Below are 12,778 nucleotides of genomic sequence, written 5' to 3' on the forward strand. Positions count from 1 at the left end.
GCCTTGACTGCACATTAGAATTACATGGGGAGATTTAAAAAATCCTGTTGCCCAGGTCGTGGCCCAGACCAATTACCTCAGAATCTCTGGGGGTAGTTTCTAGGCATCATTCTTTTTAAAAAGTTCCTAAGTGGTTACAATGTGCAGCCAATGTAGAGAACTATTGTTCCAGTTCTGTCTGTGTATCTACGTACATGTCAATTGCCAATCTCACACGCATGCACACACACATGACGTACATATATATATTACATGTGGCTTTTTTTTCTCCAACTAACAACACATCTTGGAGATATTTTCAGGACAGTCCATATGGATCTATCTTATTCTTTTTTAATAGAGGCATAATTTGTCTGTGCCATACTTTCATTAGCCCTTCCCCTATTGATGATAAAAAAAAAAACCTGCTTCTCAGTTTTTACTTTTTTTGCTATTACAAACAATGCTACAAGACAAGAACAGTACGTCTTTGCTCACATATGCACGTATTGCTTTGGGGGGAGATTCTAAAAGCAGAATTTCGGGGTCAGTGTGTGTGCATTTGTTATTTTGATAGATACTGTCAAAATGCTTTCCAAAAATACTTCACTAATGTACATTCCCCCAACAGGGTAAGCACTTAATATTACTAATGTTTATTTTGCTAAACTCATGGGCCAACAATAATATTTCATTATTGTTTTAATTTGCTTTTTCCTGCTTACTCGTGAGGTTAAGCATCTTTTCATGTATTTCTTGGCCATTAGTATTTCTTCTATGAATTGATTGCCTGTGTTTTTTGCCCATATTCCTATTGGGTTGTTTTTTAATTACTTAAGATTAGAGGAAATTCTATTTCCAACATATGACTGGCTGGATTCTGGACTGATCTTTCTGAGTAAAAATGCTGTTTAAAATGTAAATGCAAATTATTTAAAAACACATAGAAAAGCTGACCAGCTAGCAAAGATTTATTAGGTTAAAATCTAAGAGAAGACAGGCATTTAGACAGGGAAACAGAACAAGGAAGCTGCTTTTATCTGAAGACATTTGTTGAACCTGGCAAACTTGGGCTCCAACTTCCATAGCCTTTATCTTTGACAGGATGATGGAGAGGAAGCTAATAAAAGATGTCCCCTAAAAAGCTGGGCCCCCAAGCCTGCATGGAGAAGATTTAATGTTGTAAGGCAGTCAATTCCCTCCAAATTAATCTATGAATTCAATGCCATTACTATGAAAATGCCAGTAAAATTTATAAAAGAATGCAATAAACTTATTTGCAATTTTACGTAAAAGAATAAAAATCAATTTTGAAAAAGAAGAGTAAATATGGAGAACTCACCCTATCAGGTCGTCAGACAAGCTATAAAGCTAGAGTAATCATTGTCGCATCAGCATGGGAACCATTTCATAAAACAATGGAACATAAAAAGAGAGCTTGAAGTCTACACATGATAAACATGACATCACAAATCAGAGGGGAAAGAATTGTTTGGAAATTTGGCTCACTAAATTGAGAAAAATAAGTTTAGATCCCTTCCTTGCACTGCATGTAAATGTTAAGTCCAGATGGATCAAATACTATATATTAAAAAGAAAAATTAATGAAAGAAATTAAAGTCTTTATGACCTTGGAGTGGGAAAGTCTTCTTAAATAAGATACAAAAGTGCAAATTATAAGGGAGAAATTTTGATGAATTTAACAGCTTCAAAATCCAGGATTTCTTTCAGTGAAGATTACCACAGATCAAGTTAATAGGTAGGTTGACTGTACAGCTGCCACATCTCAAACTGACAATGGGTTTATTATCTAGAATATTAGAAAGAATTCCTGAGAAATCAATAAGAAAAAGAGGAAAATCCATTAGGACATTGGGCAGAGGCTACAAACCGGCAATTCACAGAAGGGGGAACAAGAATGACTATCAGATACTTGGAAAAATGCTCACCTTGTTGGGACTCAAAAACCCACTGTGAAATAATGATATCGGTTGATGGTACCACCAGATTGGCAAAAGTGAGAAGGCTGAATGATCACAAGCGTCGGCAAGGATGTAGGGAAGCTCTCACGCACAGCTGGTGGGTACACTGCAAATAGAGAGCAATCTGACCGCTCCTAACCTAGAAGCATGGATGTGCCCTATGACCCAGTAATCTCAGAAATGCTCTCTCAGAGGTCCAAGCAGATATGCATAAGGATGTAGTGACAGGAAGGTGGAAGCAGCCTATGTGTCTTAGTCATTTAGTGCTGCTGTAACAGAAATACCCCAAGGGGATGGCTTTAACGAAGAGAAATTTATTTCTTCACAGTAAAATAGGCTAAAAGTCCAAATTCAGGCCAACAGCTCCCGGGGAAGGTTTTTCTCTGTCAGCTCTGGTGGAAGGTTCTTGTCATCAGTCTTCCCTTGGTCTGGGAGCATCTCGGCGCAGGAACCTCACGTCCAAAAGACACGCTCTGCTCCTGTCGCTGGTGGTATGAGGTCACCTGTCTCTCTGCTAGCTTCTCTCTTTCATATCTCAAAAGAGATTGGCTTAAGACACTATCTAATCTTGTAGATCTCATCAAAATAACTGCCACTAATCCATCTTATTACAGCATAGTGATAGAATTTACAACACATACGGAAATCACATCAGATGACAAAATGGTAGAAAATCATAGAATACTGGGAATCGTGACCTAGCCAAGTTGACAGATATTTTGGGGGGACACAATTCAATCCATGACACTAGATGACCATCCCTGGGAGAATGGATAAGTAAAGGTGGTGGATGCGGTATGGAATTCTATGCAGTAGTTAGAAAAAACTTTACTAGATTATGTGCCAGACATTGCTGACTAGCTGACACAATCCCTATCTACAACTCCCCTTCTCTCTAGTCACCTTCAGCTAGGCATGACCATGTAACACATTTCTGGCCAAGTAAATGAAAACAGAAGTCTGATGAGTTGGGCTCCTAGGAAAACCTTTAATTTCTTTACCAAAAATGCAGGACATACCTTCTTACCTCTTTCTTCTCCTTCTTCCTGGAAAATAGATGTGATGACTGGAGGTACAGCAGCTATTTTGTAACCATGAGGAAAAGTCAACAGACTCGAAGAGAAAGCCCTGACATCATCAAGTTGTTGAACCAGCACCAACAGTCTTCTATCACTGAACTTATTAACTTGTGTGAGAAGTAAGCCCCTTGAATCAGTTAGGGTTCAACTGCAGACAACAGAAACAAATTTTGGCTAGTTTAAACAGAAAGGGATGGCGAAGCAGACTCTAGGTCCAGAAACAACTTCCAGCTTTGAGAATCACATGACCTCTGCTTGTGATTGGGAAAACAACAGTTACTATTACAGGAAGCGGATGACCATAGAGTCCCACTGCTTTTGTCATGATCTGTGACAGCAAAACAGATGTTCCATGAGAGTTAACATTGTTCCAAATTTGTATCTTGCATAAGAATATCTGGGAAACCCTGGTGGCGTAGTGATTAAGTGCTACGGCTGCGAATCAAAGGGATGGCAGTTCGAATCTGCCAGGTGCTCCTTGGAAACTCTATGAGGCAGTTTTACTCTGTCCTATAGGGTTGCTATGAGCCAGAGTTCGGCACTGGGTTTGGTTTTTCTTTTTAATAAGAATATCTGTTTGGCAGAACCTGAATTACAGATCCCCAGCTGAAGAGGATCTGGGAAATGCAGTTGTAGTTTTCCAGCTTCTGCAGTTTAGAAGACAGACTGAAAGGGGTTTGGGACTGAGGCTGAGCAGCCAGTCTGTGGTAACCACCACACCAGGAGGGTCAGCTTTTGCTTATGCACTCCTAACTGAGACAATGTACATGAATCAACACAGCCTAGGGTGAAAAAGTAAATAGAATAAACTCTATAGCACAATTTATAAGCTGTAAGCAGTGTGGTTCAGTGGTAGAATTCCCATTTTCCAGGTGGGAGACAGGGGTTCGATTCCCGGCCCATGCACCGCGTGCACAGCCACCACCCATCTGTCAGTGGAGGCTTGCACATTGTTATGATGATTAACAGGTTTCCAGTGGGGCCTCTGACTAGGACTGGTTGTACACGAGGTTGTCCTCTGTCAGGGGCTACTTGACTGCAGCTAACAAGCTAAAAACACATATACAAATCAACACTACATTTCTCAATGAAATGTACAATTTCAAGGACAGATAGGTACCAATGATGAAGGAAAAGAAAAGGAGAATGGGGTGTGGAGATCAGGAATGAAAGAGAAAAACTAAATAAAGAAAAATAAAACAAGGGAGAGGTCTTGTATAGTCTGACGGTAGAAGTCATATAAACAGGGTTGGGAGGGGAGTGGATATGATTGGCTTAATTCTCTACATCTGAGGCCCAAAACTGATTCCATTAAATTTAATATATCTAATTTCTCCACTCCTAATTTGGCAATTCTTTATGCTTTAATTTCCCCAGAATGTAAAAAAAAAAGAAAAGAAATATGGAGGACCCCTTACCCACAGTGGTTCTGAGAGTCTCAGTCCTATTTAGTGAAATGTCTGCTCTCTCGTACCCTCTCTCCACCACCACGCTCACGCTCACCAAGCCCTGCTCCACCAGAGAGAGGACTTCAGGTGTTCGGAGCTGGGTCCAAAGACCCTATAACCCTTCCCTCGCCTAAGGGTCTGTTTCTGGGCGTAGCAGCTGACTGTGAATGCATTAGGGGAGATCAAAGTCTTCTTTTCCGAACCACCCCAGGAGGGAGGAGCTGGCCTAACTTGGCCTACTCTGGGCAGGATTTTGGCGGGTCTTGGTCAGCTCCAGAGAGAAGGGCACTGCCCCCGCCTGGCCCCCCAATCCCTTTCTATCTTGGATTGATCCAGCTCAGCTCAAAGGTGTTTGCTACAGCTCTCTCCTAAGTCCGCCATCTGGTACCTGCATTCTTCCTGGACAGGGACAGGCCACTCCAGATACCAGGTGAGTGTGCTCTGAAGGGCCTGGTGGGTGCTAGGGGACCAGGCTGTGGCCCAGCAAGGAGGGCCTCACAGGGACCTTCCAGGCCCCAGGTAAGGTCCAGTAGGGAAGAGAAGACAAAGAACTATTTCTGAATCTCCTTGGGCTCCTGACTTACACAGTGGACTTTCCCTGCCCTCTTAAGTCTCCTGCCCCTCTGCCTCCCCAGCCACAGCTTGTCCTTTCTCATGGTGGATGGGGAGAGATACCCCACCAGGAAAAGGCTATCCCTGGGGCAAGAACCAAAAAAACTCAAACCAGTTGCAGTGGAGTTGATTCTGACTCACAGTGACCTTACGGGCAGAGTAGAACTGTTCCATCGAATTTCCAAGGCCAAAAATCTTTAAAGAATCAGACCACCACATCTTTCTCCTGCAGAGCAGCTGGTGCGTTTGAACTACCGACTTTAACCACTGTGCCACCAGGGCTCCTGGGGAAGGGCTGGGCTATTAGAAGCTGTCAGAACCTCTCCCTGGGGCCCAGAGAGACGCTCTCCCCTCTGTTCTGTATTGTAGATGCCTGCTGCATGAGGAGGGGCCACAAGCCTTCTTGTCCCCAGGCTGGAAGAGGAAGAACAGCCCTTGCAGAGGGGAGGGCTGGCAGTGTCTGAGGCCCTGTCCTGCACAGACAATGAGACTCCTGCCTCAGGCTGCAGGCTGGGGGCCCTGTACCGGGCCTGTGCCCATAATGACCCTGCCCAGCTCCAAGCCTTGCTGGATGGTGGGATCTCCCCAGAGGAGGCTACCCAGGTGGACAGCAATGGGCGGGTGAGCTATCTCCAGTGTTTCCCAGGACAGCTGGGGGCAGCTTTGTGTCCCAGCAGACCATCCTGATCTGACTCCTTGGGAGAGTTCTAGGGTCAACACCCACTGTCCGGCCCTCTGGGGAAGGGAGTGAGTGAGAGTGGGCCTTCACAGGGGCTGGAGTGGATATGGGCTTGGAAGGCACAGGGAACCCCAGCGATATCCCAGGAGCAAGCGCAGGGTCTGAGCTTCCCCACCCCCCAGACAGGCCTCATGGTCGCCTGCTACCGCGGCTTTGGGAGTGTTGTGGCCCTGCTCAGCCACTGCCCTTTCCTCGATGTGAACCAGCAGGACAAAGAAGGGGACACAGCCCTCATGCTGGCTGTCCAAGCAGGTATGAGGCTGCTGACCCTCACCACCCCTACCCAGCCAGGGCCACAGCCTCACGCCATTTTCCTGATGCTCTCCCACCCCAGGCTTGGTGGAAGGTGAGTTGGGGGCTTCACCACTCCCTTTCCCAGGAGGGTCATGTCCCGCCCTCGGTGCCCTGCAGGCCACATGCCCCTGGTGAGTCTCCTGCTCAACTACTATGCGGGCCTGGACCTGGAGCGCCGGGACCAGCGGGGGCTCACGGCTCTGATGAAGGCCGCCATGCGAGACCACGCTGAGTGTGTGGCTGCCCTCCTCATGGCAGGTGCGTGGGGATGTGTGACCTCCAGTCCCTTTCCTGGATACTAGGTCAACTGTCATAGTTGTAGAGAGGTGAGGGGAGGAGACAGAGGATCAGGTGACAATCTAGGCTGACTTCCTGGAGGAGGGGAGTGTGATTTAGGCTTCTCACAATCAACAAAGTCCAGTCATTGGGAGCTCTATTTATATGGCGAATCACAGTCCCAGAAAGGAAAGCTTGGGAGGATAACCTTGACCAACTGGGAAACCTAAAACAAAAAGTGTTAGTATCTGGAGCCTGACTCTCGGGTTCTAGTCCTGACACTAACAGTGACCTTGGGAAGATGGCTTCCTCACTGGGCCTTACCAGTGTCAGTCATGAGGATGTTGGCCTTCTCAGGGGTGACTTCCAGCTCCGACAAGTCAGGGTTCCAGGGGACACAGTGATGTGTAGTCAAGGTGTGTGACCTTGGGATGAGGTCCACACTGTCCGTGGAGTTGCAGGCCCTCATTATTCCCTTGGGTGGGGCCACCCTCTGCTGGTCACTCTGGGGGACCCCCACCTCCAGCTTTTCCCTTCCCTGCCCCACCAGACTGGGTCTGGGTGAGAAGAGAGGAGCTCCAGCCCCCACCCCAGGATTAGAGGGGTGTGGTGATGAAGAGAACCAGAAAAGGGAACCCACAGAAACCCTCCACCTTCCCCAAGGGGCGCAACCTGGACCTCGCCCAGTCCCAGGTGACCCTCACACCACCCCTCAGGTCATTTCCTTGGACTCAGGAGGCCCCTACTCTGCTCCAGGTTTGGAGACCCACCAAAAGATCTCTCTGAAGTCTTTTTCCCTCTGTGGGCTTCAGTGTCTTCACCTCTTAAATAGGAGGTTGCAGTACTGGCCTCCTGGATTCCAGCTTCAACAGGATGGGACTCTATTGTTGTGAATCTAACCCAACTCAGTCCTTCTGCTATAGAATCTGTCTTTCCACACATCGCCAATCCTGGTCCCACCCGGTGCCACTCCTATACCCCCTCCCAGGTGCTGACCTGACAGCAGTGGACCCTGCTCGGGGCAAGACAGCCCTGGAGTTGGCAGTGCTGACCAACAGCTTCAGCACAGTGCGGAGGATCCGGCAGCTGCTGCGGCGGCCCCGAGTCGAGCAGCTCAGCCAGCATTACCAGCCTGAGTGGCCAGCCTTGCCCAAGCTCGTGGCCCAGGCCCAGACTGCCCCGTCCCTGTTAGAGCGACTGCAGGCCACGCTGAGCCTACCCTTCTCCCAGTCTCCTCAGGAGGGGGGTGTCCTGGACCACCTCGTGACCATCACAACCAGCCTGGCCAGTCCCTTCCTCACCACTGCCTGCCGTACCCTGTGCCCTGACTGCCCACCTGCACTGGGCACCCGAAGTGTGTCCGTGCCAGAGCTGCTAGGCACTGCCCCACCCCGTCCCCTGGCCCCCCAGTCCTCCCCAGTAGTCTCTAGTCCCCGGGTCCTCATCCCCTACCAGAGTCCTCAGGGCATGTTGAGCCTGTGCCCTCAGTGGCTGTGGCCCAGGGACAGTAGCAGCCCCAGGCCCCAAGCTCCCAGAATCCTCCTGTCTAAGGTGCCCTCAACCTTCAGCCAGAGCAAGCAGGAGCCCAAGCCTGCAGGGCATCGCAGCCTGGCACTTCCTGTCTGGCGCTACCAGGAGCTCAGGATGGAGAGGAGGAGGCAACAGGAGGAGGCTAGGTGTGCACAGAGCCTTGAGAAGATGGGCTAGGCTGGGCTGGCAGCAGGTTCTCAGGCCCCTTCTCTTATGTTCCTGTCCTTCCTAGAGCATCCTTCTGCCTTCCCAGCCTAAATAAATCTGATTATTCATTGCAGTATTGCTTTCAACAGTAAACAGTTGAAATAACTTGAGTGTCTATCAAGAGGGGCCTGGCTGGAAGGACCCTGGTGGTCATGGCCTCCAGACCTTCTGTTGGCCCAGGACAGGAACCATTCCCAAAGCCAACTCTTCAGACAGGGATTGGACAGGACAATGGGATGGAGAGGGATGCTGGTGAGGAGCGAGCTTCTTGGATCAGGTGGACACCTGAGACTATGTTGGCATCTCCTGTCTGGAGAGGAGATGAGAGGGTAGAGGGGGGTTAGAAGCTGGTGAAATGGACACGAAAACAGAGAGTGGAGGGAGGGAGCAGGCTGTCTCACTAGGGGGAGAACAATTGGAAGTACGTAGCAGGGTATATATAAGTTTTTATGTGAGAGACTGACTTGATTTGTAAACTTTCACTTAAAGCACAATAAAAATTAAAAAAAAAAAAAAAAAAAGAAGGGCCTGGCTGGATTGATGAAGGAAGCTCTTTGTGTTCTGATATGAAACTGTCTTTAAGATGTATTAAATGAAAATAACCAAAGGGTGGAACAGTGTGTGTGACATGCTACTATTTGTCAAAGTGTAATTTTCAAAAAGATAAAACATGACTTATACAAATGTTGGGAAACCCTGGTGGTGTAGTGGTTAAGAGTTCGCTGCTAACCAAAAGGTCAGCAGTTCAGATCTACCAGGCTCTCCCTGGAAACCCTATGGGGCAGTTCTAATCTGTCTTATAAGGTTGCTCTGAGTTGGAATCCCCCCAACAGCAATGAGTTTGGTTTTTTTGGAATACAAATGTAGAGTGAGCACCTAGATCTATTTAATTACTTATTAAAGGAACCAGTAAGAAGGATCAGATGAAAAACTGTGTTTAAAGTCAGTGGAAAAAAGAATGCTAGAATAAGATTGCAAAATGAGATGCAAAAAAAGTTAATTCCTACCTACCAATAAAATCACAATTGTTTCTTTTTCTACCAGACAAAAATAATTTGCAATTTATCAATCTCCTACAAATTAATGTCTTACTTTATAGAGCCTGGGCCTTAATCAATAGCAAATAGTATGTTACCTTCCCCTAGGTGACCCATGGACAGGATTATTAGCCGGTGGTAACTATTTTTGCCTTATTTACAAGTTTCGGGGATTTTTTCCTCAACATATTTGTTACACAAATATATTTGCTTAAAATAATATATTTGCTTATATATTCATAATAATAATAGCAACCACTTACAAGGTGCTTACTGTATATATTAACAACATCTAACCCTCCCAATAGTTCTATCGTGATTTTATCTTTTTGAGGACAAGAGGCACAGAGAGGTTAAGAAAATTGCCCAGGGTCACACAGCTAGCAAGTTGAGGTTGACTTTGATCTCCTGACTGAGCTAGTGTCTGTTGAATTTCTCTACTGTAAAGTTACTCTTTTTCCCCCCTTTTAATACTGTATTCTTTGGAAGGAAGTCACCATATAAAGCCTTTAAAGAGGGGGAGTTATGTATCACCCCCTTAAGGATAAAGTAGCTACATAAATTACTTGGAATTTTTTGCACAGGTGTGTTGACTTTTTAATCATATATATATATCATTTTAAAAGAATAAATCTGCTCTTTGAATAGGGGAAATTTGAGGTGAAAATGACTAACAGGGTTAGATAGTGTGTGATTTATCTCCAAGGACTCTGAAGGCAACCGTGATAGAGTGGAATGGGTTCAAGGATAACTTCGCCATTTCCTACCTGTATGACCCTGAATAAAGCACTAAAGTTTCTCTTGCCTCAGTTTTTTCATCTATTAAATGGAGAAAACAGGGTTAGTGGAAGGATCCATTAGATAGTATGGGTGAAAGGGCTCTATAAACTGTAAAGTGCTATCAAGAGGTGAGGTATTACTGAAGGGCCCTGGGGAACTAGTTTGATTGAGCTGCTTCAGAGCCTCAGGGGTGGAGCTAGACTTCTCTGCTCCCTACCCATTGTGGAAATCAAAACATAGAAAACCAGCCTGGCATTGGGCACCTCAGACAGAGAAAGAAACTTCATGTACAGGCTCCGTACATACAGCATGGTGGTTACATCTTTTGGCCTGGGAGTCAACCCGTGACCTTGGGCTAGTTATGTAGCCTTTCTGAGCCTAGGAGTTCTCATGCGTAGAGTTCTAGGAGGTATAACAGCATGCTTTCCATAGGGTTGTTGTGAGAATTGGTGCACTTGTGGCTCAGCGGTTAAGAGCTTGGCTGCTAACCAAAAGGTCGGCAATTCAAATTCACCACCTGCTCCTTGGAAACCCTATGGGGCAGTTCTACTCTGTTCTGTAGGGTCTCTATGAGTTGGAATCAACTCTAAAGCAACAGATTTCAGGACAGGTTGTGAGAATTAAGTGCGATAATGCAGCCCTTAGCACTGGCTTCATTATTACCTTCTTTAATTCCCACAATATTCCAATTTTACAGTTGAGGAAACTGAGGCTATGAAGGTTAAGCGATTTGCCCAAGGTCACCAGCAGGTAAGTGCAAAGTAGAGTTTGGAGCCCAGGCCTGTGAGAGCAAAGCCTCTGTTCTTCCCACTGCAGCACTTGCCTCTGCCCACAGCAGGGGGTCTCCCTGATTGTCTGAGCCTCTGTCTTCCACCTCCAACCTGTTTGAGCTCTACAAGGGTCCAGGAGTGACCACGGCATCTTCAGGGCTGGAGAACTAGCCCTCTGTGGTTCTTTTCCCCACTCCACTGTCCAGGCTGGGGTGGATCTGGGCTGGGTGGATGAATGGGCAGTAACTCCTGAGTCTCTCGTTGGAGAATATTTCCAGCAGGGGGAGCCTCTCGGCCTTGGAGAAGACCCACCTCCATGCCTGGTCATCTCCAGGAGCAGTGAGAGTCATCTCTAGCAATTCCTCCTCCCAGGCCAAGCGGTTTCTCCCTAATCCTCTAACAGCTCCTGACTGTAGCCTTTCCTCCTCCTCCCAAAGGCCATTCAGGCTGATCGAAGGGCAAAGAGGCCTCCCTGGGGCCCTGCTGCTCTGCCTGTGCCTGCCATGGCCAGCCTCTCCACTGACATCCGAGCTTCCCTGCACCCAGCCCTGAAGCTCCTGAGGCTTCCAAACTGAGGTTTCTGACAGCAGAGGCCAAAAAACCCACGGCAAGGCCCCTGGCTGTGTAGAACACAGGCCACAACGAAGCGCCCTGCAAAGCCGCCCTGCTACCGAGCTTTAGAGCCTGATAGACCTGGGTTTGAAACCTGGCCCTGCCCCTTATCTACGTGATCAGGGACCCCTCCCAGCCTCGGCCTCCTCATTTATAACATCAAGTGGTGATAATATATAATAGCTACTTCTCAGGGTAGCTGTGAGGAGTAAACATTGAGCACTGCCTGGTCCACGCTCGGCACTCTGTGGCAGCGGGCAAACAAATGACCAAGAGTGCAGCTTTGTCAGTACATGTGTCCTTGGGACCCCATGACTTCATCTGTGATTCTAGGATATTATTCTTGTGGCCCCTGGGATGCAAACACATGCCAGCCCCAGATCAGCTCCCACACAGCTCTTCTCTCACTCCAGACACAATTCTAGCCCACCCCATCACCACAGCAAGGATGACTGCCAACCTCATCCCCATGTGTGCATTCACCCCCGGCCCTGGTAAACTGGGGGCTTCCGCAGAGGAGACCGTGTGGTTGACTGTCCTGATGCAGACTGGAACATCATCCAGGCTCGTTGAGTTGCCAGAAAGGACTCCTGGGGAATCCTACCCTCACTCCGTGTCAGCAGAGACCATGTCTGCATTCCTAGCCCCTGACTCAACACCTGGCCCATAGAAGCCCCAATAAATGTGCACAGAAAAGAACTGAGTTCAGGCTCCACCAAGTTCTGGGATGCTCACAGGGGCCTTTATCATCTCCCTTCTCTCAGGGCTGCTCCAGCTGGGGCAGCACCCCCGGTTATTCCAGGGCATGCCCCAGGGTTGCTACAGGGTCACTATGAGTCAGAATCACCCCAGGAAACCCCTGCTGAGTCAGGAGGAGGCAAGGGAGCACATATATGTGGGGAGATCAGAAGGACAGGTAGGGACCCATTGGTCTATGAGGCCCCTGGACAGGATTCCGTCCTCTCTAGCAGGCAAATTTTCCAGAGGGTTGGTCCACTGCACCAACCACCAGGCCCACAGCACCCCTGTTTCATACTTCCCACTCGCCTCTCAGGACTTTCTCCTGTCAGATCTCACCTAGCTGCACTGAGCATCCCACCTGGCCAGGTTCATGCCAGAGTTTAGACCTGCTCACTTCTTTCCTTTCCCTCAGAGGAACCATGGCTTTTTACAGTTAAGGAAGACATCAGGTGGAAGGGAAAACTTGAGGACAGGACCTGGGCCTCCCTCAACCCACTCCCCTCAACTCCTGAGCTCTGCGGATGCTGCTCCAGATGGTCAGAAGGACTCTGAAACCTCAACCACACAGTCACACACAAGCAATGTCACATGCAGACACGCAGACGCCCAGGTCCAACAGGGACCTTCAGCCTCACAGGCACAGGAGGACACACAAACTTCCAGCTGCACGCAGAGATGTCACACATGCAAAC

At 47.9% G+C, this 12,778-nt stretch overlaps 1 protein-coding gene and 1 long non-coding RNA gene across 3 annotated transcripts in view; one reads left to right on the forward strand and one right to left on the reverse strand.

Moving 5' to 3' along the window:
- LOC126075439 (uncharacterized) overlaps positions 1-12,778 on the reverse strand; it is a 52,895-nt gene that overhangs the window by 18,216 nt on the left and 21,901 nt on the right. The gene's annotated exons all lie outside the window — the stretch shown is intronic.
- On the forward strand, positions 5,971-8,085 carry ANKRD33 (ankyrin repeat domain 33). The gene is made up of 4 exons (XM_049883179.1): positions 5,971-6,091; positions 6,251-6,391; positions 7,398-7,802; positions 7,991-8,085. The coding sequence occupies exons 1-4, from the start codon at positions 5,971-5,973 to the stop codon at positions 8,083-8,085; spliced, it is 762 nt and encodes a 253-aa protein (XP_049739136.1).

The sequence above is a fragment of the Elephas maximus genome, chromosome 4, assembly GCF_024166365.1.
Source record: "Elephas maximus indicus isolate mEleMax1 chromosome 4, mEleMax1 primary haplotype, whole genome shotgun sequence".
Lineage (NCBI taxonomy): Eukaryota > Metazoa > Chordata > Mammalia > Proboscidea > Elephantidae > Elephas > Elephas maximus.

Excerpts from the sequence above, each read along its gene's own strand:
- ANKRD33 (XM_049883179.1), top strand. The coding sequence starts at position 5,971 with ATGGTCGCCTGCTACCGCGGCTTTGGGAGTGTTGTGGCCCTGCTCAGC. Across the intron at positions 6,392-7,397 it reads GGCTGCCCTCCTCATGGCAG|GTGCTGACCTGACAGCAGTG; the intron begins GTGCGTGGGGAT and ends ACCCCCTCCCAG. Across the intron at positions 7,803-7,990 it reads GCTAGGCACTGCCCCACCCC|GAGCCCAAGCCTGCAGGGCA; the intron begins GTCCCCTGGCCC and ends CAGAGCAAGCAG.